Source organism: Caloenas nicobarica, chromosome 17 (genome assembly GCF_036013445.1).
Source record: "Caloenas nicobarica isolate bCalNic1 chromosome 17, bCalNic1.hap1, whole genome shotgun sequence".
NCBI classification, from domain to species: domain Eukaryota; kingdom Metazoa; phylum Chordata; class Aves; order Columbiformes; family Columbidae; genus Caloenas; species Caloenas nicobarica.
Window position 1 is genome coordinate 10,555,012 of NC_088261.1, and position 27,694 is coordinate 10,582,705.

General features: G+C 44.0%; 1 protein-coding gene across 1 annotated transcript; it reads left to right on the forward strand.

Annotated features, from left to right (window-relative positions):
• The first annotated feature begins 596 nt into the window (after positions 1–596).
• Positions 597–27,558, forward strand: HSF5 (heat shock transcription factor 5). Its single transcript, XM_065647302.1, has 7 exons — positions 597–1,119; positions 3,586–3,957; positions 12,272–12,369; positions 17,295–17,823; positions 19,669–19,721; positions 23,199–23,361; positions 27,482–27,558. Exons 1-7 carry the CDS (start codon positions 597–599, stop codon positions 27,547–27,549), a joined length of 1,806 nt encoding a protein of 601 aa, XP_065503374.1. The 3' UTR covers positions 27,550–27,558.
• The last annotated feature ends 136 nt before the right edge of the window (positions 27,559–27,694 follow it).

Here is a 27,694-nt window from a genome sequence, read left to right on the forward strand (position 1 = left end):
CTTGCTCGGGTCAGAGTTTGTCTTAGGGTGGGATTGCTCGTGTCCCAAAGTGCCTGTTTTGCATACTGACCGTAGAGGAGATGAGGAGGGTGGTGTGGATTTAGACATGAATCTGTACATCTCTGTACCTGGCTGACACCAGCCTGTCTCAGAGATATAAAAGTGTAAAAAAATAAATTGGCCGTATTGTACAGATAAAATCTTGCGGGGCCAGGGGGTGGTGATGAGAGCGTGATGAGAGCATGATGGAAGCACGCCAGGTTTTGCAAAGTTAAAAAAATTAAGGTATAATTCAAACTAAACCAGAGAAACTTCTGGCGTCCGAGGCTTTTGAAAACCCCGACGGAGGTTCTCGGGGCCAGGGGCGGGTTACGGCTGGCCTGGCGGATCCTGAGGGGCTCTTCCCGCCAGAACGACGCCGCGCCCCTGGGCGGGCTGTGAGGCGACGGCGCTGAGGGGATGCGCGGTGGGCGGGGCCGCGGGCGGCGCGAGCCGGGCACGTGCCGGGCCCCGGCCGGCGCGGGGGGGCGGGGCCGAGCCTCGCGCGGCGGCCGTTGGAGCGCGAGCGGTCGCCGCGTCCACCCGCCGGCGGCGCCATGGAGGAGCCGCGGCTGCCGCCCTCCATCAACCCCAGCAACTTCCCGGCCAAGCTGTGGCGGCTGGTGAACAGCCCGCGCTTCCGCTCCATCCGCTGGGACGCCCGCGGCGAGGGGCTGCTCATCGACCAGCCGCTCTTCGAGAGCGAGCTGCTGGGCGCGGGGCCGGGCCGCGCCGTGGGGCCGGCGGGCGACGGGGCGGCGGGAGCCACCGACCTCTTCAAGACCAAGAACTTCACCAGCTTCATCCGACAGCTCAACCTCTACGGCTTCCGCAAGGTGGTGGCGGGGCCGGGGGCCGGCGGCTCGGCGGGGCCCCTGCACCATTTCCACAGCCCGCACTTCCGGCGGGACCGCCCCGAGCTGCTCGTGCAGCTGAAGCGCCTGACGAGCGCCAACAAGGCGAAGCTGGCGGCGGGGCTGGAGGTCACCAGCCGCCCGCCCAACCGCTTCCAGCGCCTGTTCGGCTCCGCGCTGCGCGGGGACCCGCTCCTGCCGCCCGCCACGGCCGGCGGGGCCAACGGTGAGGCGGGGCGGGGGCTGCGGGGCTTCGGGAAGCGCTGGAGGGCGTGGGGTCTGAAAATCGGGACTCTGAGGGAAGAGGATGGCCTGGCCTGGCTGGTGGCTGCGTAGTTCACCCGGTGTAGGAAAACAGTTCTTCGCGCAGGTAGATCTGTGCCGGTGAGTGTGGGGAGCGCGGTTCACGCGTGTCTCAGTCTGCGTGTGGACTGTGCATTCCCCGTTGTGTATTACGCCCAGTCTCTGTGGGGCTGGCACAGCTCTACCAGGTGAACATTACTCCAGAATTGCAGAATCATAGAACGTCCTGGGCCGGAAGGGACCCACAAGGATGCTGAAGGGAGTGGAGCATCTCCTGTGTGAGGAAAGGCTGAGGGAGCTGGGGCTCTTGAGCTGGAGAAGAGGAGACTGAGGGGTGACCTCATTCATGGGGATCAATATGGAAAAGGAGAGTGTCAGGAGGATGGAGCCAGGCTCTTCTGGGTGACAACCAGTGATAGGACAAGGGGCAATGGGTACAAACTGGAACATGGGTGGTTCCGTTTAAATTTAAGATGAAACTTCTTCATGGTGAGGGTGCCAGAGCCTGGCCCAGGCTGCCCAGGGAGGTTGTGGAGTCTCCTTCTCTGCAGACATTCCAACCCACCTGGACACCTTCCTGTGTAACCTCACCTGGGTGTTCCTGCTCCGGTGGGGGGATTGGACTGGATGAGCTTTCGAGGTTCTTTTCGATCCTTGACATTCTGGGATTCTGTGAAGGACCTGAGGAGGAGATTTGAGCAGCCATTTTGCGGCCGGACCTGGGGCTGAGGATGCTCCTCGGTGCAGAGCCGAGAGGCCGTGGGGCTGAGGATGCTCCTCGGTGCAGAGCCGAGAGGCCATGGGGCTTGGGATGCTCCTCGGTGCAAAGCTGAGAGGCCATGGGGCTGGGGATGCTCCTCGGTGCAGAGCTGTGGCACGGGCGGGAGGACTGAAACCTGGAGAAGGGGAGTAGCAGGTGGTGACGCCTTTTCGTTTCTTGGCCTCTGTTCTGTGAGTGCAGTTCCAGAGAGCTTTTGCTCTATGAATCTCAGTTTCTAGAAAGACAGAACAAAGAAAACATTGGGGTTTATGTGCAGTCAAGTTCTGACAAGCTGACGATTTCCTGTGCGCTCTGTACAGACTATTTAGGGGCATGTCTTTGCTGTAAATGTGAGGTAATTTGATAGATAAAAGATATTTTTGTTTGCAAAGCATCAGTCTGTTCCAAATGTCTTGCAACATGTAACTCTGTGTTAAACATCCAGGAACAATTCCTGTAAAGCAACTGGTGCTTTATAACTTGGCATCCTGCGGTGTCTTGTTTATGTGTTGAAACTAGATAATCTTAATTTCCTTATCCAAAAGTACAATATATACAAAGATAGTCTCATCCCACTGTTCATTCTTTGTTTATATATGATAAAAATACTGAACAGAAAATGAGCAATCCTTTACATTAACTCTGATTACATTTTGAGGGCCAGGTGATATTTATTTAGTGATTCTTAATGATTTAATATAACCGAGCCGAATGACTGTATGTTACCCATTTCTTGAATTAGTTCCCATTAGAGGAGTGAAAGAGGAAAATGTGAGGCTGTTTTTGTAAAAAGTCCTTTAGAGTGAGAATCAGGAACAACAGATCTGGGAGAGCCTGACTTCCAGATAAACCCCTTTGACACAAACCGTCCTGAAGCCCATGATTAGCAGGGCTGCATAAAACACTCCGGAAAATTCCCAAACACAGCGGTTCTTCTAGGAGTTTGATGAACACAGGTGTTCTCAGTGTTAGTGTTTCAACAAAGTCACCAAAACCTCTGATAGAAATTGAGCTGTCATGGTGTAAGAGCAAATACCATTTCGTGAAATAATAACTAAGAGAGGGAAGTGAGAGAAGAGTAAAAGGAATATCTAGGAAATCACAAAATGGCAAAGTTTGGCATATTTTAGTCTAAACTGAACTAGTTGAGCTGACTGGGAAAAAGTTGGCTTTGAATTTTTTTTTCTTGACAAATTGAGTTGTCATAAAGTGCTTTCAAAGCCACGTGGAGGATTTTGACGTTGCCTTTCCCTTGGCTGCCTATGAGCTGGCAGTACTAGAGTCTGGTAAAGTCTTGCTTTATAATTTCCTTTTTTTTTTTAATGTCTGCTTTAACACACAATACTTTCTAAATTGCTTTTGTTTGGTTTAGTAAGTTACCATGCGTTTTGATTTATAGCACATTTTAAGCACCGATAACCTGTTGCTGCAGGCTGAAGAAGCTGCCGTGCGCAGCGGAGCGTTGGCACTGCGCTCATACCGCTGCAGCGGTTACCGTGTGTTCGCTGGAAGAATATGGGCTGTTTCTAAATTAAGTATATTGGGACAAAGGCAGAGCCTCAGCTTCTCGTATTGCCTTTCATTGCCTTTCACTAACACTCCTTTGGCTTTATTTCGTACCTGCCGCAGGCCTGCTGACTTTAGGACAGTTTCATCAACCTTATCATCGAGACAGTTTTCTTCCGTACTCCTACATATCGACCTCATCCCAGAACACCGGCACTTTACCAGCCAAGAGTTTAGACCGGCCTCCAGTTCCCTCCAGAACATGGCAAGGTTCTCTCGGGTTGCTTCCAGGGCATGAAGCTTCCTCGGCTTTTCCAGATAAAGGGGTTGCCTTTCCGGTGCTCCAGAGGTTTCCCACAGAGGTCACGTACACGCTCCAGCCTGTTGCTTCACTTCTGCCACTCCAGCAAGGCTCTCAAACCATTGCCACCTCCCTTCCAAAATACAGCAGCGACACGGCTTCAATGCAGTACTCGCAAGCCTACTATCCAACAGGTAGGAAAAACATTTCTGCACTTGCTTTTCTAAAAGGTATTTGAAAGCGATCGTTTTAAATCTTTTTTCTACAATGCTCCATCGTGTGTATATCTCAAGTGAGAATTAGATACAATGTGTGAAGCCTAAGAGGAAGAGAGACCTTTAAAATATTTTCTTTTTGGTATTCCTGTCCTTCCTCCAGATTTCGAGCTTCCCCTGGTGATTTTCCAGGTGGCCCCTCTGTTGAGGTTAAAGGGTGAGGAGAAAAAACGTTTGCCCACAACTGATCAGTGTCAGCTCGATTTTCTTTTTTTTTTTTTTTAATTACAAGAAAACAGGATGATGATACTAAAGCACTGAGAACTTGTTGAACAGCAGTATACTAGTACTTGGTCTCATGTTTTCCCAAGTTAAGGTTTTAAAGTCAAAGATCAGTCAAAAGTAAAATGTAGAATATGCCAAATTTGCTCCTACTATTTTCATAGCTTAATTTTTTTCTTGTTTAACATCATGTTGTATTTTGTGCATTGAAGACTAGAAAGTACAAAAGTCTTGACTCTGTTGTCTAAAATGTTTCTGCTGAAATTTTCAGGCTCACTTAAGTGTTTGTATTCTTCAAAAGAGAAATTGAAGCAAATTATTGTTCTTTTCTTCGCCCTTACCTTGAATTGGAAAAATCATGTGATAGGTTATAATTTTGGGGGTGCTGATGTGTTTTTGTTTTTTAAACTTCCCTAAAACTTCTGAAACTCAGAACACAGTGACTCCTTCCTTGGACAAACTAAAGCTCAGTTATTATTCTTTCCTTCTGTCTGTTCCTCACTTGGCAGCTGCACCTTTGAAATCCTACCTGTGGTGGCTGCTTTCTCCAGGTACACAGTGAAATCTTCACATCTTCTGTGCGTCTCTTCTGAGACCTCTGCTGGGAATGTTTCAGACAATAATCACTGGTTTCCATAAAATGATTTTTGTCAAGGAAGAGTTTTGAGGAGTTACGTATCTCTTGGGGACGCTCATAAATGTTCAAGAGATGGGCAACTTTTGCCATATGCTTCTTGCCCTGTGCTACTTACAGAGATGACAGAGGTGGCTGGTGCCTGCGTTACAAGCTGCCAACTGTTAAGTCTCCTCCCAGGAGTTGTGGGTGCTGGGAGTCATAGAGTGGTTTGGCTTGGGGGGGACCTTAAAGATCATCTAGTTCCAGCCCCCTGCAATGGGCAGGGACACCTTCCGTAGAGCAGGTTGCTCAAAGCCTCGTCCAGAACATGCTGAAGGTGGGACATGGTCTCCAACTCGTGTTTCTATTGGTTACAAAGCATAGGCTGAGATCCATCATGTTGAAGTTTAGATGAATTTTAGAACTAGGAGGTTCAGCCTGGAGAACAGGAGCTGAGGGGAGACCTTCTGATCTCTGAACTGCCTGAAAGGAGCTTGGAGCCAGGGGGGTCGGGCTCTGCTCCACAGGAACAAGCGCCAGGGCCAGAGGAAACGGCCTCAAGTTGCGCCAGGGGAGATTGAGGTTGGATCTGGGGAACAATTTCTTCCCCAAAGGGCGTTGGAACAGGCTGCCCAGGGCAGTAGTGGAGTCACCATCCCTGAAGGGGTTAGACAGACGGAGATGAGGTTCTCAGGGCCATGGGGTAGTGCCAGGGGTGGGTTATGGTTGGAGTCCATGATCTTGAGTGTCTCTTACAACCAAAATGATTCTATGTCTGTATCTCAACTAGACCCCCAGCGCTCTTGTACAGCCAGGGGAAGGAAATGGGCATCTCTGGGGTGCAAGTCATCTTGCTCGGGTCAGAGTTTGTCTTAAGGTGGGATTGCTCATGTCCCAAAGTGCCTGTTTTGCATACTGACCGTAGAGGAGATGAGGAGGGTGGTGTGGATTTAGACACGAATCTGTACATCTCTGTACCTGGCTGACACCAGCCTGTCTCAGAGATATAAACGTGTAAAAAAAAAAATTGGCCGTGTTGTACAAACAAAATCTTTCGGGGCCAGGGGGTGGTGATGAGAGCATGATGAAAGCACACCAGGTTTTGCAAGGTACAAAAATTAAGGTATAATTCAAACTAAAACAGAGAAACTTACAGAGTCTGAGGGTTTTGAAAACTCCAATGGATTCTTTAGTACTTCTGAGAAGATAAGTTGGACATTTTACTAGGGAGTATTATAGATCTTTTAATTTTCACTGTCATTTAGGACTGTCTCTGTTTTTACTTCTGCTCCTGTGTATCTCTTAATCTCACGGCTATCCTTTCTTCTGTATGTTATAACATACACAATGCTGAAAGCTTATTTCTTCATGCGTCCACATAAAAAAACTCTGCTTTCCTTCATCTTGAGAGCACAGAACCAAGATTAGCTTATTTGGAAAGTAATAGTTAATCTTAAAATACATATTTCATAACCGAAGGGACTAAAGAATATATGTTCAATCTTATTCTTGACTCTCTTCATTTTACTTTTGAAGTCCCATTAAATTAAATCAAAGTAGAACTTTGTTAAAAGTTTTCTTTTTATGTATATTCAAACTAGTTTGTTAACTTCAGCGACAAAAAGATTTCCCTGGTTTTTCATTATGATTCTTATTGAAAGGGCAGTAAAATAAAAGATGCTCGTCTGGATCTTTTTTCCCCACTAGCATTAGACCATAATTATTTTAAGGATTTACTTCTGTTTGCAAAACCTTTGATAGTAGTAGGATTGCGTCAAAGAAATGTAGTGAAGCTTTATTATCAGAGAATATCATAATAATGAAAAATCAGTCAAGGAGACTATGTGGAAAGTGTTAGTTGTTGGTGCCACCTGGCATTACAAGTCCACTTACACCTTTTGAACGCATCGCTGGCTGTCGGGTTCATTTACGTACGATAACCTTTCTGGTGAGTGGTAGCTTAGGAATAGTCGTGTTATTCTGAATGATACACCCTCTGTTAAGATAAAGACTTTTCTTTGTATGTAAAACTTAAAATTCACGTATGTGTTGGTAAAAAGGGGATTCTTAAAATAAAAACACAGCTGAAAACATAATATCTGTTTTAACACAGCATAAATAGCACCATATTTTCCCTTGAGAAAAGCGGACTAGATGCATTAGTAATGCACTTGTAAAACTAGTAGTAGGATTCATCTTGCCGAAGATTCATCTGATGCATGATGTGCCTGGGCTTGTCTAGATTATATATATAGCCAGAGAGAAACAGGCAGCTCCCAGAGGGTGAGTCATTCCATTTCTTAGACCTGCGCCTTTGGAAGACAATTAATTTCTTTCTGATGAGCCTGTTTCTTCATTGACTGTGCCAAGTCTTGACAAATGCTGGACATCTGAGTCTATGTAGCACTAAGGCAATTAATCCCACCTGAATGTCTAAGATATTTCAAACAACATTTTCTTTCCCATTTTCCCTTATTGAAGAGACCTGGAGCGTCATCCTCATTTTCCTCAGTCTTTTGGCTGGGAAGGGATCAGAGCTTGCAGAGTTTTTGTGGTCAGGCCCATTCCAGTGTGTTCGCTGATCTGCAGGAACAGGCACAGCTGCATTCCCTGGTATCCTGCACACCTTTGGGGACTGCTGACCCAGTTGTCTGATGAGTAACCAGCTTCTCTGGGGCATAACGTTTGGATTTGACATCAGACGACCATCCTTCCAGTATGAACTTAAGGTTCTTCCTTGGTATTTCGCGTGTTGCTTGTGTTTGAGCGAGATGGAAGATGCCGGAGAGCATCGGTCTCATCCCCTGTGCCTCAGCTGTGCTGATAAAAGCACTAATATCTACTGCTATCTTGTTCCTTCCATTTCCAACACATCTTTGGAGAAATTATGGTGGTTGTTCAAGCTTGAAAAAGATGAGCTGCAGATCATATTGGGATTGCATGTATTTTGGGGCTTTCAGCTTTCCTGAGCTTGCATGCGGTATTGGAACCTGTAAAAAGCATACAGTACAAATGTCTGCACGTGGAACTGTGAGCGTGGAGCTTTTTTTGATAATTCTTAGATGTTACGCACATTTAGGTTCTAACTTCCAGATACATTTGGCAAGATACGTCTTTGCTAAGACCATGGCTGAGCTCAAGCATTTCTGGCTGTGTCTCTGCTGCTGTATTAAGCTTTGCCAGGAAAAGTGCCCCGTTGTCTTGGCCAACCCTATCACTGCAGTGTTAGCCTGGTTACCTCTCTGCCCCAAAAATCTGTGCTTAGTTCAGCGGTTGGCGTGGGCTTGGGGCTGTTCCCAACAGGCTGTTTGGATGCGGCTGTTTTTGCTTGGAAAAGTAAGAGATTTTAATAGTATTAACAGACTGTGCCAGAAAATGGATCTGGATGCATTTAGTGTACTGGTAGAGTTGTAACCTTCATGTCTTCAGCAAAGATTATGATTGATTTGGTTTTCTCTGCTTAAACATTGAGAGCCCACAAAATAATATTGTCTCACAAGGAGGGACATGTGTATAAGAATGTGATGTTCACCCATGTTTATTTTTACACAGTTCATCCAATTTTGCCAGTGTTGGGAAAACAGGATTTAGTGAATACCGTAATAATTCTCTAACAAATAGTTCTCTGCTTTGGAGATAAGATCACTGGCCTTGATCAGGTCCATGGAGCTCATCATTTCCTCAGACAGCAATGCCCAAGGAGCAGAGCAAGCGCGGACGGATGCGTTTCCAAAACACCCCAACATATGGGCTCCCAGCATTAATAAACTGTAACACCAGCTGTATGTAATAGGGCTTGGGGGATTCTGCTTCCATCAACTTGTCTGTTTCTCCGAACCAGCATGAGCTCGTCGCATCTCTGCCATCTGTGACAAAGACCTCAGTTCATGGCTTAACCACACTTTGTGCAGAGCCACCTTTTCTTCTGTCTTTAGACCCTACTGCATATTCATTAAATCGCCTTTTGTGTTTTTTTCTTTTTTTTGGTGAATATATCTATATCCATATCCCTCTCACTGCATGGATCATGATTTTAAATACTTGTATTTAGTTCCTTTGGTTGCGTTTTCTCCAGATCGGAGATTCCTGCCCAATTTAGCTGTTCCTTCAGAACAGTGTCCTGCACGTCACCCATGTCACCATCCCTGTAACCTTTTCCAGTTCTCTTATTTTCTTGCTGAAATATGGAGTCCAAAAATACACGCAGTGGTCAAGATGTGAATCATGGATTTATACAGTGGAATAAGAATGTTCCTATTTCCTTCTTTGTTCTTTTTGTAACATTTCCTAACAACCCAATTGTTTCATTTATGACTTCGAAGGTCTTTTTGACAGCAGCTGAGTGTCAGGCTGATGTCCTCCTGAAACTATCTACTGTAATACCAAGATCTAGTTCCTGATTATTGCTTGACAACTTACAGCCCATCGTTTTCTGTGTGAAATTAGTTAATTTTTCCTAATTGCAGAGCTTTATCTGGTGGGTGTTGGCTTGGGGAAACTCATAAGGTTGGTTGGTTGTTTTCACAGTTACAGCTGACTGCTCTTTTCAGACAGAAATAACCTGGTATTATCCGCAAGCATACCTCACTGCTCACTCACTCCATTTTTAAAGCACTTTATTAAAATGATGAGCATGAGTTCCAGTGCAGGTCCTTGGGGACCTCCCTCAGCTGTGAAAAGTGGCTATTTATTCTTATCTCCTGTGTCGTTTCTTTAAAACAGATTATTTTTTAAATGTACAACCTTCCCTCTCTTGCTGTTGTTGCTCAGTTTTTGTAAGATTTAGTGATGACGACTTTGTTAAAAGCTTTTTGGGAATCTAAATATCATATCAACAAGATCAATTATCCATGTCTCTTTACCTACTGTAGGTCTTTCAAGAGGGCAATGCAGGGTGACTTCTCTTAAAAAAAAAAAAGTCTTGTTGACTCTTCCTCTTTATGTATTATCCAGTGACAACTAATTCTCTATTCCATTGTCTTTTTCTCGTTCAGCTGTCAGGATTTATAACTTGTATTTACTTCTTTTTACTTTTTTGTTAACATACTTCTAAATAATTCCCTTTGAAAGTATTGATTTCTTTGCAACCTCTTTGGATATCCAAATATGTTTTCAGTAGGTTTGAAATATGGTCATTCGACTTCTCTGCAGGACTATTAGTGATGGGTGTCCGGTCCTTTCCTGGTTCCATGAGCTCAGCTCTTCCTTGGGCTCCGCTTGTTCTCAGGGCTGGGGTGCTGGGTTGGTTCCAGCCCCATCGACAGCAATGCCAATTTCATAAATCAGTGTTCATATTCCGCACACTGTGTCCTAAAGAGAATGTGAGATTATCCATCCGTAGCTTGTGCGGGCAGAAGTATGTCCCTTTTTGACAGAAATGAAATCTATTTTGAGGCTGATCCACCTTGTTTGATGGAAGGGGCTGTATCTTTTCCTTCATTTATTCAGTAAGTATTAATTTATTCTGTAAGATGCCATTCATCCCTGTCTCCTTAGTATTCAAATGAGACACATGTTCACCATCAGTTATTTCACAACAGCCGGTGACAAAAAGGGCTTTAGCTGGTCATTTCTTCTGGCTATGACTAGATTAGCTGTCTCTTAGACAAAAGAGCTCAGAAATTCCTTCTCTCCACTTAACAGGGTAAGACGAAAGTGTGTGAGAGGAGCAGATCTGTTTGTTGAATTTTGATTCCATTTCAAGACTTGAAGTATTAGAAATGAATCAACACCTTTGCCTTTGATAACGCTGCGTGTCAGTAACACTTTCTTCAGTGTTATGTAAAACATCGTCTGGCTATATGGTCCTTTGGTGACTCTGGGCGATGAGTGGTACTTACCAAGCATTGGTCTCCATCTGACAGTGGATTTTCGTCTTTACTGACAGCTGTTGAGCGTGCGTTTGTGTCCTCCATGATATTTCTAGAGATGTAGTTGTTCTTGCTATTAGATCAGTCACTGCCATAGCCTATGAGCTGGTAAAAAAAGTTCCTGTGAGCGCAAATCATTCTTTTTATACAACATTCTGCATTTCTGAACCATTCAGAATCATTCATCAGTCTAGTCTTCTACAAAGTTATTTTTGTTCCCTTCACTTTGATTTACAGACATAACAATTTGTTGAATTAATGAGCTGATTTTGCTATAAGCTCTACTAACTGTAAGAATACTGTCATTTAGATTTTACTTGTAGTTTTTTATAGCATATGATCTGGACTTAATGTTTTACACTGACCTATTATTTCACAAGCACCTTTTCCCTTCAGGTCCTTCCTTTTTTTTTTCTTTTTTTTCTTTTCTTTTTCTCTTCTTCTTCTTCTAAAATATGTTCTCTGGAGTATGTGGTTTGTTTTTCCTTAGAATCACTCTACCAGGTTACAATAAATTTCTCCTTTGTCATTGCTCACTTACGATGTTTTTACAATAACACATAAGTTTTCTTTGGTGGTGTTCTTGGGCTTATAAACATACTTTGTAGTTTCCAGTGTGTGAAACCCAGATATTGTTTAGGTTTTTGGCAATATCCAGAATTGTAATATGTTCATGGGTCATACAATTTTCTCCTGAAAGTTCCTCCGAATTACCTTGTGAGTTACTGTGAGCCACAAACGTCTCCTGCTGCTTCAGAAGGGTGTCGCCTGGCTCTGCCTGTGCTCTTGAACTCTCGTGTTTGTTGCTCCAAACTGCACAAAAATTCAACACCATCATATTGAAGAGAGGAATAGGTATAGATAATAAAAAAAAGTATTAGTTACGATAGCATCTGTTTAATGTGAAATCCCTTGCAGGTGTCAAGCATTGCAAATAAATTGATCTGATTTGTTTGCCATCTCAAGTTAAACTAATTACTCTTTGTTATGAACATTGGACTAGATTTGATTTCATCAAGGATTTATCTCTCTCAGAATGACTGTAGATTTTAAAGATCGCCTGTCCTGCAAATCATGCCTGTACTTTTAAATTAAGTACCTCCGCATGTCACCAAAGTAATACCTGCAGAATACAACATCATCTGCAAAGCTGCTTTTTAGAATAAAATCACGGTTTAATTTCAGTGTGTATGTGAACACCTAGGCTCTTCCTATGTATTGTGTTGTGATGAGAAAGTCAAGCAGCCAAATCAAAAAGGTGAATATTAAGATACAGAAGACTGATCATGAAATTTCTGTGTGTGTGTGTATCAGTTTTACAAGATCTATTTTTCAATATATGTGCACATATATTAGAATAAATATTTTCTAAGATGAAGAAATCAGTCTTATAATCACTTGGGAGGTAAGAATACATTTCTGTTAGCTAGTTTCCTGGGTGATTATTGAAATGTTTAATCAAAGCAAGCAGCAGGATTCTGCGTACCCAACACGACCTGTGTCTGATGGTGTGCTTGATCCCCAGCCGCGCTGCAGTGCTGCTCCCCGCCTGCCCACGTGGATCCCCTGACCGGCCGCGCTGGTCCTGCCGCTTCCACCTACACCCACTGCAGCTTTTTCCAGGTGAGTGCAGCGTGCGGGACCAGGGGAGCGCGGGGGAGGCCGAGGGAACCAGCTCTGGGTTTGGGGACTTCTGGATGGAGAATATCAATTTGAAACTCGATCTGCTTGAGAAAGTGAAAGGAATACGGCTCACAAATAACTGTTTCAAAGAACCACTGAACGTTAACCAGGTAGTTTTGTAATTCTAGTTGTGTTTCAGGGTAGGAACATAGTGTGTGTCCTCACCAGTGGAGTGGTATTTTCTGTATAACTTCTTTGCTTGACTTCACCAGAATTCGTTTTAATTAACGAGTCTACGTTTATCTTTGAAGAATGTCCTTGCCTGGACAAAAAGAGATTCCTTAATATTATGAAAATACTGGAAACAGCTCCATGTTTTTGTCCCGGCCAGCTTTCTGCAGTCCTGAGTTTCATTGGATGAGTGAGAAAAACTAAGGTGACTTTTGGAATTGGCTCCACCTCAGAGATGTCGCATTAAAGATAACTACAGTACTTACTGTAAATGCTTTATAAAACTGTGGTGGAAAATGCACCTTATTTGGAGGGCCTGGCTTATCAATTATCAAAAGATCTGAAGTAAAAATGCAAGGGCTTTCTTTTGTATTACAGCGTAATGCATATACTTTTTTTTTTTTCCCCTCACAGAGGACAAGCAAAGCAAGTTATGCTTATGTGTGTTGAAAAAGGGCTGACCTACCTAAGCTTGATCATCCAGTTTCCTGTCTTGCAAATATCAACCTTTGTCTTCATGTTTTGGTTTGGTTTGGTTTTAATATAAACCTATCCGGGCTGGCCAGGTTATGGCCGGGATAACACGTTGGTGTAAGGATGTAAATAGCCACTGGCCAGTTGTGCCATTGATACTCTAGAGTTTATTTTTCGCACAGTGCATATTTGTCCTCTCACTTGCATCATGAGAGTTGTGGAAGCTTCTTTTTCAGCCAGGACATGAGGATCCATCGGAGTGATAGGAAGTCACAAGCAGATAACTTCTTATCTCAGAAGGCTGAGATCAGTGTTTGGGATAGCAGATCATTCCAAGGGAGTCGTTAAGGGTGGTGTGGCTAGATTGAAAGGAAATGTAAATATGCTGTCCAAAGAGTCCAGTGAAAATCAGATGTTTGGAGAAGCAAGTCCATGGGCAGTGTGTGGAGTCAAAAGAAATTCAGACCACTTACTAGCGGTTGCTTTGCTAATGCAGCCCTGAGCAGGGAACTGCTGGGCAGGGGCTGCTGGAGGGTGATCCTGTGTGTGAGCAGCGTCGGAAATCTGTTCCACCAGGTCATCAGCAGGTCTCTGAGCAGGATAATACAAACATCGTACAGAACAGATCAACAGGACTTGTTGAGATTTCTGAGTCTTAGTGTAGCGTAGATCGTTTCTCCTAGAACACTGCGACAGGGACTGTGCTGGTGGGGCAGAAGGCAGCGGTTTGCCTGTGGTTCTCACTGAGCTGTGGGGAATATTCAGGGGTTTTTTTTGTGTGTGCTCTGGGGTAGATATTTCCCCAAAGTTCTGAGGGCTGCAGCCAGCACTCTATTGATCATCCTACCCTGGCTGTGTACGGATCATCAGTAACCACTTGCACAAATCCTCAAAAGCAGTAAAATTAACCGACCCTGTCTGACTAAGCATTTTTATCATTCTTCACAAAGAACAGAACTTTCACGTTGTGTTGTTTTACTTGGTATCTTCCACCGGGTGTGCGAGTTCAGTGCGAAGCTGCTGAAGGTGCTTTGCAGGGGTTCGAGGCTGTTTGATCTCACTGTGGGCAGTAGATGCTCCTGGCAAAGTCTACACAGAACTGCTGGACCAGCCCAGAAGACACTGAGCTGTATCTGCACATTCTGGGCAAGCTGAGGACCAGCCCTGCTTCTGGTGGATCCAGACAGCGCTTTATGGCCTCAGAAAGAAAAACAGGAATTGCTGGCCAAGAAAGCCTAAACCTTGAGCTAGGCCTTACTGGGCCTTGCAGAGAGCATCGCTTGAAGTTCAGGAGAGATTAAGACAGGTCCAGTTCCTTGGGGCTTGAAGAGCAGCTGCTGGGCTCATACAATGTCGGGTGACCCTGCCGGGGACACGGGCAGACGTGGCCAGTGAGGACATGTCTGTCTGCTGCCGTTCGCTCTCCAGAAAGACGCAACTGGGAAGGGAGTAGAGGTGGTTATACCCAGACATGGTGGCTGATTTGGGTATATCTCTTCTCAGGTTTCTGAAACCGAAGTTTCAGAGATGCGTCTTACACTTTCGTCACAATTGGTTACAAAACCAGGAGCTCAGGTGCAGGTTCCTGCTCTTTTTCATTTGGGTTTTCATGAAGTGGGGTGTGGCGCAGGGTGATGGATTGGCATCCTTGGGTGGGAATAAGTCTTGGGAGACAAAAGTCCTGCAGCATTAGTGCTGTATTTTCTGGCTGCTTTACCATAGGTATGAACCAAGGCTACATCTTGGATTTTAGGGATTTTTTTTTTTTTCTCTTTTCCTTTATTTTTATTTTTTACTAGCATCTCTACTATTTGATTATTGCTACTAGCATTTTTATTAAGCTGTCGGTATTTCCTTGTGGAACTGAAGCAAGAGGTAACTGGAAATGAAAGAAATAAATGTGGGAGAAAAAAATAAGAAGAAATACTTTCCTGACCTTAAAAGCAGTCCTGAGTAGTTTGCTTTTATTTGTAATAAGAGTGATCATCAGCCATATAATTTCAAATGAAATTGAATCTGAATGATTGCCCAAGCACTCAAGCCAGGTTGTTTTGGTCCTAGTCCCTGAACAGGTGTGGTTGTGCTTTACTTTCTGTGTATGTTGTGTTAATCTTCTAAGTGAAATGTCCATCTTCCTTTTCACCCTTTTTGCTAAATTAGAGCATTTTTCCTCTTGAGCTCAAATGACCAACAAACTGTTAGTCTTTTCAGTCCTGACTTTTCAATATTTTATCATTTTTCTTTGTTTCATTGCTGCCTCTCTCCCATCTTTGTCTGTCATGTCTTCTGTAGATAAACTAAGAGGATTTAAATTGTATCTCTGTGTGGGCACTTTCTCCTGTTGGAAATGTCTATGAAGTCCCATAGTGCATCCAAGGAGCCGGTGGGTGTTACAGCAGCTTCAGGCTGAGGTCCCGTAAGAAGAGGCAGAAGAGGTCGCAGTGTGGGTTGAGGGTTGGTTGGTTTTTGGCAGGGACGATCTCCTCCCTGGACAGTTGACCTAGTAACCCAGATCTTATTTAAACCCTGACTACTTCAGTCAACAAAGAAGCAATGCAACAAAATTGAAACACCTTGTTAATATTTTTAAAAATACAACTGAAAAAAATATTAAATGAAGAAACTATGTTTAAACTTATAAAAATGGAAAGGTGGCTTGCCTTTAATGAAAAGACTTTGCTTAACCTAAATTTCTCGAATTCCAGGTTTTCTCTTCCCCTCCTGCCCCCCCAACCCTCCGCAGTTTCTGGCTCTCTGCAGACTGGCACATCCACCTGAACCCACAGCAGGACTTGGCTTCACACACCCTGAGGAAGGGATCTCATCTCTTTGTGGTGTTTCCTTCAGGGACCTCTGATGTCCGTGCTGCTGAGACACCAAGTCCTTCACTGGCATTTGATCTCATATGCCTTTCCTAGTAGGTGATCCTGTGGCTTCTTGTTCTCTAATGTACTCATCTATGGAAGTAGCTTTTTATTAACCATTACCTGCTAGAAGGTCTGAGGATAATCAGGCACTAAGGGCTAATCCTTCATACTAGATCTCTTCCAAAATAAGATTATATTTTAAAAATACCTGTTGAAGATCGTTGTATGACTCATATTTGTCAGAAGAAAATTATCCTCCCATTGTCCTTAAATCTGAGTCATCTCCAGAAGAAACAGCAATACAGACACTGGCTGTTAAAACATGATTTATCATATGGCTTGGGTAGGACTTGCAGATTTTGAAAAACTGCATTGTCTTCTTTCTGCTTTAGACTTTCTTTGATTTGTATGGATTGCTGACTGTGTCTTGTCATCTTGTGATGTCATTACAGTGAAATATTTAGTAGTGTTCAAACCTGCTCTGTGACAGCACAGGAGCCTCTGCAGGTTCTCCAGGAGGTGTTTCTGACCTGAAGATCTCTAGGACTGTTATACAGATTGATGTAGACTTTTTGTTGATCATTTGTGGGGCATTGTTGTGACAGAAGTGTCCACATGTGAGGCTGTGACAGGCAGGGCAGTTCTACAGTATTTGTTTTCATAGGTATCTGAACTCCCGTTCATTTTGGGACTGGAGCATCCTTGGGCATCACCCCTTGTGTGGGTGCCTATATGGACAATCTCTTGAAGAGGAAAAAGTATTGGAAAAAATGTTATTGGTAAGTAACTGAGTTCCTCGAGTCGTGTCGTCCATATGCACATTTACAGCATACGTACCTGTTCTCTTGCTTATAAACCTTGTGGTTTGTGCTGTTTTTATACACAACAGGAATGCTTGAGTTTTAGAAGAACTGAAGGCAGGTAGATTTGCTTTATCATTTTCTATGTGGCATATGAAGGGGGTGGTCCTAATGTACCCCCCAGGTCCTGCTAAGACTAGAAGGCTCTGGTCTGAATGCTTGGGTGTGTTTGTACCTGCAAGGCAAAGGTGTGCAGACAGTGCTCATGAAAGGGGACACAGCTACTGGTAAGTGACCTTCCTTTCTCTCCAGGAGAGACAGTGAATAGAAGTGTGCCAGGGGTAAGGTGGTTAATGAAAAACAGAAGTAGTAGCCTTTTTTTTTTTTTTTAATTAAACCTGCTGTTTTCACTGAAAATAACAACCTTTCAAGCTTTTGGATAAACGAACACTTCGGTTGATCGCTCAGGTTCATTTCCAAAGCCTTACAGAACCAATACACACACTGTCGTAATTTTTTGATATAAAAGTTCACTGTATTTTGTTTCTCCCAGAGTCCTCCAGTGCAGTCACCTTATGCAGCTGAATTTCTGCCCTCGAATTGGCCGTGTCACACATCCGATGCAAACAAGAAGACAGAAGTCAATCTCGAAGCTGTGTTTCAGATTGTTGGCGAGATGCATTCGTCGCCCAAAGCCGAAATGGTGAAAGTGGAACCTGTGGAGAGCCAGTGTTCAACGCCTCCGTCCAGCGGGGGCCACCAGCTGCTGGTTGACAGCGAGACCAGCGACACACCTTCCACCGGGGAGAGCCAGCTGGAGGCTCTGACTCCGGTAACTTCAGACACGTCGTTTGTCATGGAACCAGATCAAGCTGGGACTTGTTCTCCATCACAACCTTCTGAATTTCTCTGTGCTGCCCACACCACTTTGTCTGTGGAAAGTGCTGCTGCTGAAATAGTGCAAGAATTTGTGACCGCACAGCAAGCACGTGAAAACCTGAGAGAGCAAGCAGATCACTGCCCGGCTCAGTCCTCCCTCGTGTTTATTCAGCAAGAACCATTCAGTCTAGAGCAGGTAAGGAGTAAAGGGAGATAAAACAGCATTTTTTTTCAAGATGACCATATTCAATAGTAGTGCTAGGGTCTGGACTGATAGCTTTTTAATATTCTTGCTTGCTTAATAACTAAAGGCTTCTTTAATTAAGCTTTTAATTGACAGTGAAGGGTTTGTTTGGTAAAGCAAGATTTTAAAAAAGAGGAGGGAATGAAAAAGTATCCCGTGTTAATGAGCACGAGATGTGTTAGCCTGTGCTGGCCAGTTTATGGTGCTTGTCCGCGTGTGAAAAATACATAGTGCAGGTGTATTCGAGGTGGTGAAGTGGAAGTCTTTTTAGGTTATAACATACTGTCTTTAATCTTAAATTAAAAAAGAATATCTTGAGATTTGCCACTGAAGGCAAAGATTTTTGTTTACAGTTAAGACAAAATGGTTGGATTGTTTCTGATAAACAGGTACTAAGTTTCTGTTTTCTGAGGAAAGTATGATTTATTGGCATTTAAATGGTATAAAGCATCTTCATTTGCTAATACTTTGTGGTGTCCAACAAAGTGTCATTGTACTTTGGTTTACCTGTGCCCGGTCTGCCCTGTACACAAAATTGTAAGTCTTGCACAGTGAGGTGTCTTCCAGATGTTACTCTAAGGCAGCAAATGCACACTCTGCTTTGCTTTTACTTTGTTTTCTAAACAAAAAAAAAAAAAAGATTGCACCTGTTTCTGCTGTGTGAGACCTACTTTGCATGCAGGCACTCAAAATTTCATTTTTGTCTGTGTGTTGAAGCTACTGTTTTAGTGTGCTATCAGTATCTTGAAGCCTTCAGTAAAGTTTATCGCTCGGAAATCCTCAGCTGGTGCAAACTCGATTGTTCTTACTCATGTTCCTCCTGAGTATCTTTACAGCAAGACTTGTATTCTGATCGAGTCTCTGCAAAGCTCCAGGCTGGGCTGTTGTGCTCGGTCCTGTGCAGAGAAGAGCGGTGCTGCTTAATGAGTGTCCACTCGTTATCTTCAGTGTCAACCACCCTTTAAATTTAACCATTGCCAGTTTGACAGCTTTTGGACTGTGTTTTTAGAAGTATATTTTTTCCATTGTTGAAGGAGTTTGGAGTTTGTGGCCCAAACTCCCTTGTTAAGAACTGAAGGATCAAGGGTGTGACCTGTGTGTTGTTGGGGGGGAGGTGTTTTGGTTTTGAGGCCCCATTGCTTGTGTAATTGGTGAGAATCCTGATGTTGGTCCTGGTCTGTTGATCTGGACATTTACTGGTTATTTCACTGGGGTTTCTTATGTGTTGAAAAAGAATTCAGGGACTATTAGGCCTTTTGTATGACAGATCCCCTATTTTTGTTAGAAATATTTTCTCTCTGACGAGTCTCCTCATCCCAAATTGAAGAGATGCAAGGTTAACCCAACCCCAGCTGCCTCTTGCCCAGAGCTTGAGCTCATGGCAGGTGCAGAACTCTCTGGAGAGGCTTCTGTGCTTCTACAAAATTTGTTATCTTCCTTATCCCTGGATCCGGAAGCCTCCTGAGGCTTTGAGTCAGTGCCATGTAATTCAGAGCAAGCTCACGGCAGAATAGTGGCCCTGCACAGAAGACAGTTTTATTTCTGTGTGTAGCAGCAGGGGAGGAGCAAATTCCTCCAGAGTTAATACCAGAACATCCAAACAGCTCTACTGGGTCAGATCAAAGGTCCGTCTTGCCCAGTGTCAAGTCTCCAGACAATAGCTGTAATCTGATAGACCGGGAGGAGCGAGAACCAGGCATGCAAATAGCACAGGCCATTCCTCCTGCTTCCCAGCTGCTCTCAGCTTGAGGACATGGAATGACACCGTATACTTAATCTGAAATTTCTCTTCCATGGGCTAAAGTCAGTCCTGGAAACCACGTCAGTTCTAGCCTGGAGAATCCTTTGACCAAGCAGGTACGTTACTCACGATCTCTTGCATGAAGAGCTTTGTTTTGCTGCTTTTGAGCGTGGCTGTTACCATGGGATGTTCCTCAGAAGAGACCTTGGCCTGTCATCCATCCCTGGCCACGTCCTGCGTGTCACCTGTGATTTTACAGGTCTCTGTCACAGGCTCCTCAGGGCTCTTGCTCCCCAACCGGATGGTCCTGCTGTAAGTTCCTCTGGATGGCAGCTGCTCCGCACCCCTGTTAGCTTGGGGTTTTCTCTTAACTTTTTCTACTACACCCTTCTTTGAAATGAAGAGAGCATTGAAGTGAGAAAACCATCCGGTTTTACAGTGCCACAAAGATGTTTGCTATTTTGTTCTGTATTTCTTTCGCAGTATTTCCTGGCATTTAATTGCTCTTGTGACAGCTACTGAGCGTTGAACTGTCCTTCTCATAGAACTACCAGTTCAGTAGAAACCTGCTTTATTCTGCTTTCCTGATTTCCTAAAAGATAGCAAATTAAAGAGCAGTTATTTGCATGAAAAGACAGTACATTCAATAGTTCAGATTCAGTGTTGTCATCTTAGCCTTAGTGAATTCCTATCCTAGACTCCTACGGGTTTTGGCCTTTAATTGTCATATTTTATTCCACTCTTAAAAGAAATATTTTATTTTCTTCTTTAAGTGGAAATACAACATTTCTGTAAATGCTTGATGAAAAGGAATTTACCTCCTGTTTTGTTCAGTCTCCTTGGCAGTAAACTTGGCTGAAGGTTGAGACTCATGCTTGCTTTGGTGAAGGTTAATCCAGCAAACCCCATTCATGTGAGCTGCTCATTTTAGTACCTGAGCCTCTCATTGTGCTCCCCGCTGCGTGAAGTCCTGTCCCTGTCTCGTAAGTCATGTAACCGATGAGATGCAGCAGGTTTGGCATTTTTCAACACATCTGTCTGCTTTGGTAGCTTTGTTTGGTTCTCTGCCAAACAATATTTGGGACTCAAAAATTGCAGGAGTACTGGGCCTGAGTCTGTCCACAGATGTGGTAAACCCATGGGCAGAAGCACGTTCACTTAAAAAACCAAACAATTAAAAAAAGAGAGAACTTGGGAACCAGATTTGTGTGTGTTAGGCTGATGCTATTAAGATCCAAATCTTATTATTGCCTTTTTTTTAATTGGATTACTAAGGAGTTGGTGGGTAAGATCCTGTAAACAGGGTGATAAAAAGGAATCTGCATGGAGCGCTGTGCAGTGTCCTCACGCGATGGTTTTCACATGCACAACTGTGGGTCTTGAACCTGGACACAGCGGCACTAGTGAGGGGAAAATGAAATTCCCTCGACGTGCTGGCCGCACCCATCCCCATGCCTCTTAGTAATCCTTATCCCAATATGCGTTTAGTTTTTATCAAACAATGCACTTTGATTTCTACATCCCTGTCTGTATGAGAAGGGGGTGGTCAGTAGGTCGAGAGAGGTTCTCCTGCCCCTCTACTCTGCCCTGGTGAGACCTCATCTGGAATATTGTGTCCAGTTCTGGGCCCCTCAGCTCCAGAAGGACAGGGAACTGCTGGAGAGAGTCCAGCGCAGCCACGAAGATGCTGAAGGGAGTGGAGCATCTCCCGTGTGAGGAAAGGCTGAGGAGCTGGGGCTCTGGAGCTGGAGAAGAGGAGACTGAGGGGTGAGCTCATTCATGGGGATCAATATGGAGAGGGGGAGTGTCAGGAGGATGGAGCCAGGCTCTTCTGGGTGACAACCAATGATAGGACAAGGGGCAATGGGTACAAACTGGAACACAGAAGGTTCCACTTAAAGATGAGAAGAAACTTCTTCATGGTGAGGGTGCCAGAGCCTGGCCCAGGCTGCCCAGGGGGGTTGTGGAGTCTCCTTCTCTGCAGACATTCCAACCCGCCTGGACACCTTCCTGTGTCACCTCATCTGGGTGTTCCTGCTCCAGCGGGGGGGTTGGACTGGATGAGCTTTCGAGGTCCCCTCCAATCCCTGACATTCTGGGATTCTGTGTGATTCTGTGATATTGCCCTTCAGTTCATCATGTATCTAGTTTTCTCTTTTTTTAAAACAATGGAATTTCTAGAATTGTTTCTAGAACAGTTGTCTTGTAGGGTATCCAAAAGTATGCTTCCTTGAGAAATCTTCCCTGCTCTCACTAGTCGGTTAAGGCTGCTCACTTGGTTTTCTAGAACTTATTATTAGGTGTCACCAGGAATGGAGAGGTTTAGATCATCACTTGTGAAGTTTGGATTCTAGGCAGTGAAGGCAATGAACTGCAGCCCTTCTTCTCCTTGTTGCGAAGCTCAGGAAGGAGTTGTGGTTTAGATGTTGGACACATGGCCTTGCCAGCCCAATGGTTTTCACGTGGCCTCATTAATAGTAGGTATGCAATAACTACAATGTGTTTCTGAGAACAAACCCTCCAGTGCTGTGGGTGGGGAGCAGGGGCAGGAGGCCTGGTGGGCAACCAGCGCTCCCTGGGCTCTTCAGTTACTGTGTTCACTCAGACCTTTTTCAGTATTATTATATGACTTAGTCAAAGAATGTACATGTATTTCTATTAATATGCATGCACGCTGCCTTTTCTAGATTTAACTCAAGGTGGAGAGTGTGATTTTTGGAATTACTAATGTCTTATTAGCAAGTCTGTTGATGTTTCGTCTTCTGTAAGCTCACACATACCAGTTTCGAAAAGCTTTTTTTCCCTTAATGGAAGGAAATGTTGCGGGCTCTGAACAATCATTCATCTTTAGGATATTGATTGGTAGGATATTTGCAGAAGAGATGAATATTCTAGAGCAGGTGACAGTGAGAACATCTTTCTGCCTAAAGGTCAACTCCAAGTGCTTCACTTTGGGCTTTTAGTTCCTCAGTGGAACAGAAACATGGTTATTTGGCGCTGTTTTTTTTTTTTTTTTAAAACCTACAGACTTTTGCCACCTGATCGTAGAAATACACCAGTTTGGTAAACGGTTGCCTGCAGAATACATATGGAACAGCAGCAGAGGGCTCCAAAAAGCAAAGCAACACTTTATAATTTCGTGTCTTAACGGCTGGGTGGGGTGAGGTTTCCAGCCTGAAATGTGCGGCTCGCATGTGTCGTTCTGCATCACGCGGCTCTGCTGGGTTGTTTGGGCTCGATGTATCATTACTAATACGAGTGTTGGGAACAGCAAGTGCACCTGGATTCCTTCTGGGCTATTTCTTCTAGTTTGGTAACCGAGGGCAAAGCTCAGACTGAGAGGACATGTACCCTAACATTGTATATTCTAGTTTTCTGATTTCATGTTTTGCTTAATATGACATTTTGTAAGAGCTGGAGTTTCAATTTGGCAACCTTAATTCTGAGTTAAAAACGTTTATTATGTAAACCATCCAGGCATGTTCAACACTTGTTAGATGTCCTCTTGGAGTGGAGAAGGATAATAATAATTTTCTCCCTGAGGTAATTACAAGAAAATGTTGAGTAACTTTTTAATTTTTTTTTTTTTTTAGGAGAATACAAGTGTTGAATGTGCATCTAGTACATCAGACACAGAAGAGAGACAATTCACTTTAGGAACTCAGCCTGTGAACAAATCTGTAGAAAAGACCGATTCATGTGTAAAACCTCGATGCAGGAAAAGACGACACAGTTCAGACAGTGGCAAGTCCCCTGGTAAGGAGACATTCCACATTTTTTAGAGGTTACTGAGACAGCTACTCTGAAACGATTACAGAAAGGGGAAGATCAGAATAGTTCAGTTATTGTCTGCAATTTAAGTGCTTCATTGTGCCTTCAGTTAAAATATTGTACAACCTCTTAGTGTACTTACCAACACACTTCTGTAGGTAAGTTTACACTAATTACTCTTATATGGACAAGGGTAGAAGTTATATCAGTAAATAAAACCTGAAGTTCTGGGCGTTGTGTCAGAAATGTGGATGTCACAATATTGAGATGAAGTCCATAGATAATGTTTGCTGGAGGTTGACAGTGCTACGGCGGAAACACTGAGTAATGAGGTGACTGAAGTAACAGGGAAAAAATTCACAAATCTGGTAACTAGAGGAAAAACCAACATGTGCACAGCTTAGAGAGACAAGAGAGGACACAAAGTACTTTGGATCTGGTGTAGAGGAGAAGTTGGTGCAGCCTGCAGGTCCTGTAAGAAGCTGTTTCCCTCACAGCTGATCATCAAAGAGCTGGTTGGAGAGTTTGAAGAGCTGTCGCTCACTTCAAAGAGTAGTTTCTAGATTCCAGATAATGATGCTAATTAATAATTCAGCTCATAAGACCCATCAGTTTCAAACATTTAAGTAAGGAATGAAGTCTTTTTGTCAGAAAGCTGAGAAAGATGCTTGGATGCCATCTTGAAAGAAAACAGGCTTTTGTTTAAAACCCAGAACCGTGAGTTCTTATTCAATCACTTCCTGGTACCATGGATGATTAGCAAACTTCTCAGCTTGCATATCGCCAGCAAAACACTTGCTTAATATGCCAGTTCTAAAGTTATATACAGGAACATTTTGGAACCCATTTCCACGGGATCGTTCCACAGGCATGAAACACTGTTAGGCTGATGCTAATTAGCAACAATTAGCATAGAGTCTACTCTCTGGGAAATGTGATAGTCGTCCAGGTCTACGTTTCCACTGTGGTACCTTCTAGGCTTGGTGTGCCTGTGAAGGGCAGAGCTGGACAGCAAAGCTCAGCCTAACATGATTGGGCCCAAGTTGGCCCAAAATAAACTGGGCACATGCAACAAGGCTCAATCCTGGCACAGCCCATGTCCTGCGTTTCAGCTGTAGGCAAAGCAGCCAGGTTTAAATCTAAGCTGACTTGCTCTGACTACTGTCTGTACCTTCTTTCCGCTGTGACTCTTGGGAAACAACTTCTTTAATCTTTCCGTGCTTAATTGTTACATGATTACAATTTTCCAGGTGTTTCTTCACAATGTATCTTCTGAAAGTCACTGAGTCCTGTCTGTTTTCCCCTTTTCTTTTGGGCCATCATTTGAAAGCGTTCTGAGCCCACACTTTGATCTATGTCCTGCTACAGGGAGGCTCATGTTCTGTCTACAGGGGGTTTCAAAAAGATGGACCCAATTTGAAATCGCTTATCTCTGCAACCACCAACCGCCCATGAATGGAGCTCTTACAGTCCGTACAGCAGGTAGAGCGTTTATAAAAATGCTGCTAAAACTTGATGACTTGTTAAACCGTTTGTAAATTTTTGTGTAATTGTAATACGTTGGGTCCATCTTTTTGGAACACCCTGGGTTTCACTGGGCTGCTGACATCATTCACTTGTCCTTGTTGTGTGGTGACACCAAGTTCTAGATATGACACAGCGAGAGCCAATGTAATGTGGTACCAAAGGCCCCTGCAGTGAAGAGGGAAGGAAAAGTCATTTCTGTGACTGGGAGCAACTCTGGGCCCGAAACCAAGGTGGTAATTCATATAAATGGGCCAAGAATCAAACCTTCGCTTTTGGAGAAGGCGTTACTTTCCTTTGAAGAGCTGGACTGGATAATTTTGCATTTTGCAGCTATTCTGTAGCAAGAAAGACAACAATTGTTTCATTGAAACAGTCTCTGGGATTTCCCTCCATGGCTGCCAGCCCATCTCTGCATCACCGCAAATCCCTGAAATAGGTGTCTGTTTTCTTCGAATGAAAAACTCTCCACTTGACTAACTTGCTCAGCTAAATCCCAGTTTACCAGTTTTAAGAACATGGTGCCCCCAGGACGGCAGGTCTCTAGTCCAGGGCCCCGTCTCCAACAGCACCGCTGGCATTTTGGGGCTATTAAGTAGAAAAGGCTTCAAACTTTCCTTCCATTTATTTTTCTAGTCACATTTTGAAGCCATGCAAACATTTAGCATCCACTGTGTTCTAAGTTAATGTCATTAACGTAGGTTAATTACATGGTGGGTGAAGAACCCTCCCCTTCCTTTGTTTTAAAACTGTTGGTTTGAATGTGTTTGCTTTAACCATATCTTTATTCCTCATGCACTAATTGTCTTTCTACCTGACAATTTGATAGAAGGACCTTGTTTTCTTCTTTCTCCACTACTTTCTACTTGACCTCATCTGTAAAATGGGCTTTTTGGAACAAGTCTTTCTGGTTATGTTGGCAGCATCAACACTTGCAACAGGAGTCCTTTTGGACTTCGCGAATGATCAACGGGAGCTCTGTCAATTCTTCACGGATCCTGCCCCATCTCCTCTGCATTGTACTCCCAGCTATGCTCAGCTAGTAAATAAAGCTGTGGTTTGTGCTTCCTCTTCTAAAACACTATATAGGAAGATTCTGATTAGAGAAATTTTTGTTTGCAATCCTTCTTTCTGGAAATAGGGATCTCGGAGTGGAGCAGGTGGAAATTTGTTACATCTGGACTTAAGCGTTTAAGCTGATACTGATATATGAAGGAGAAAGCTTTCTCAGTGGCTGGCCATATATATTTTGTGAGTCATCTAGTCCTTCAGATAACCTGGCAGCTTCCTCTGACTTTTTTTGCTACAAGAACACAGACGGAATACAGAGATGCTACTGACTCGGATGAATCCGTCATTATCATGTGCAAGGTGCCCTGGACATTCACCACTTGCTCCCTGCTGCTGTGGTTGTGTCACCGCGTCCCCTCTCTGTCACTCCGAGGTGAACAGGTCTATAGGTGCAGTTGCTGGGGGCGAATTTGCATTCAGGCAAGGTCTCCTGTGCTATCATATGTTCAGTTGAACTATTTCCTACACCTTCCAGCCAAAAATAATTTCAGCCAGTTCGTTAGCGTTCCTGAGCAGTCACAGTGAGATTATCTCCAAAGGTGTCAGGAGTTCATGGGGGGACAGGCCTGGCCCCAACTCTTCCCCGTCTCCCGTCCGAAGCCCCCGGTGCAGTTACACCTGAGTTTGAACCGCAGCCTCCTGCTCAACGCTGGTGCCGTTTTCACTTCATGGGATGTTCAGTGAAGGACTTGCAGGTGACCTGACCGGGCAGTCTGGATTTCAGATGAGTGGATGTTACACGCTGTCTCCTAGTTTTACATAATTCAGAGTTGCATCGTCACGAGCCCCCTCATTTCTCCATCCCTGTGTATTTTCAAGATTTGTTCCCAACAGAGGCTGTTTTGGCAGGAGGCGAATGTCAGAAAGCGCAGAACTGGTGCCTGTTGGACAGGAATTTTGTAGTATAGAAAGAGAACAAGATCTGGAGTTCTCTTCCTAAGATGCGAATGTGTCTGTTTAGACATTAAAGTTCCCGTGGGTGCTGTTTGCAGGGTTGGTGCTGCTGTGACTTCGTCAGATACTTGTTGCCTTTCTTGACCTGCAAGCTCTGGCTGTACATTAGAAATGTCTCCATTTTGCTGTAGATCAAGGTAATTTTCAAAAAACAGTGTCTCTGGTTTGTCCTGTCCATGACACCATGGGTTTTCTCTAGCATGTCGAGCTTTGTGCCTTTTATGGATAAATGTCACAAGCAAAATGGACATTTCTGGAGATCCTGCCAGGGTTTTAACGTAATTAACGTTTGGCAGTCAGTATCCATGGTAATGAATGCCCATCTAAATTGAAGAATGAGGAAAAAAAAGTCGCATAATTTGTTGTTTTATATTTAAAGTTTTGCAATATTAGAGTAATTCCTATTCTTTAAACAGTAGGCCTCAAATTCTCAAGTCATAGTCTGCTTTTCAGGCCATATTTTATAGCACCTGATCGCAGTACAATTGCAGTGTATGCTGCCAAGTGAAACGTATACAAGGACTAATATTTACTCAGTATTCCCTTTTCTTCCTAGATTTCCATCTGCTGGTAGATGTCGCTTGCAAGCAGGGGTACTTTCCCAAGGAAGAAACAAGAGAGTGAGAAGTGGGTGACAAGTATGTGAAAATGTGCAGCAGCTGCCGGCTGGTTCCCCTCTCCCACCCCAGCGGCAGCGCTTGCATACAACAGGCACTTTGCATCATTTCAACTGTGTTTTTTTTATATTTTATATTTTACAAACCCTCTT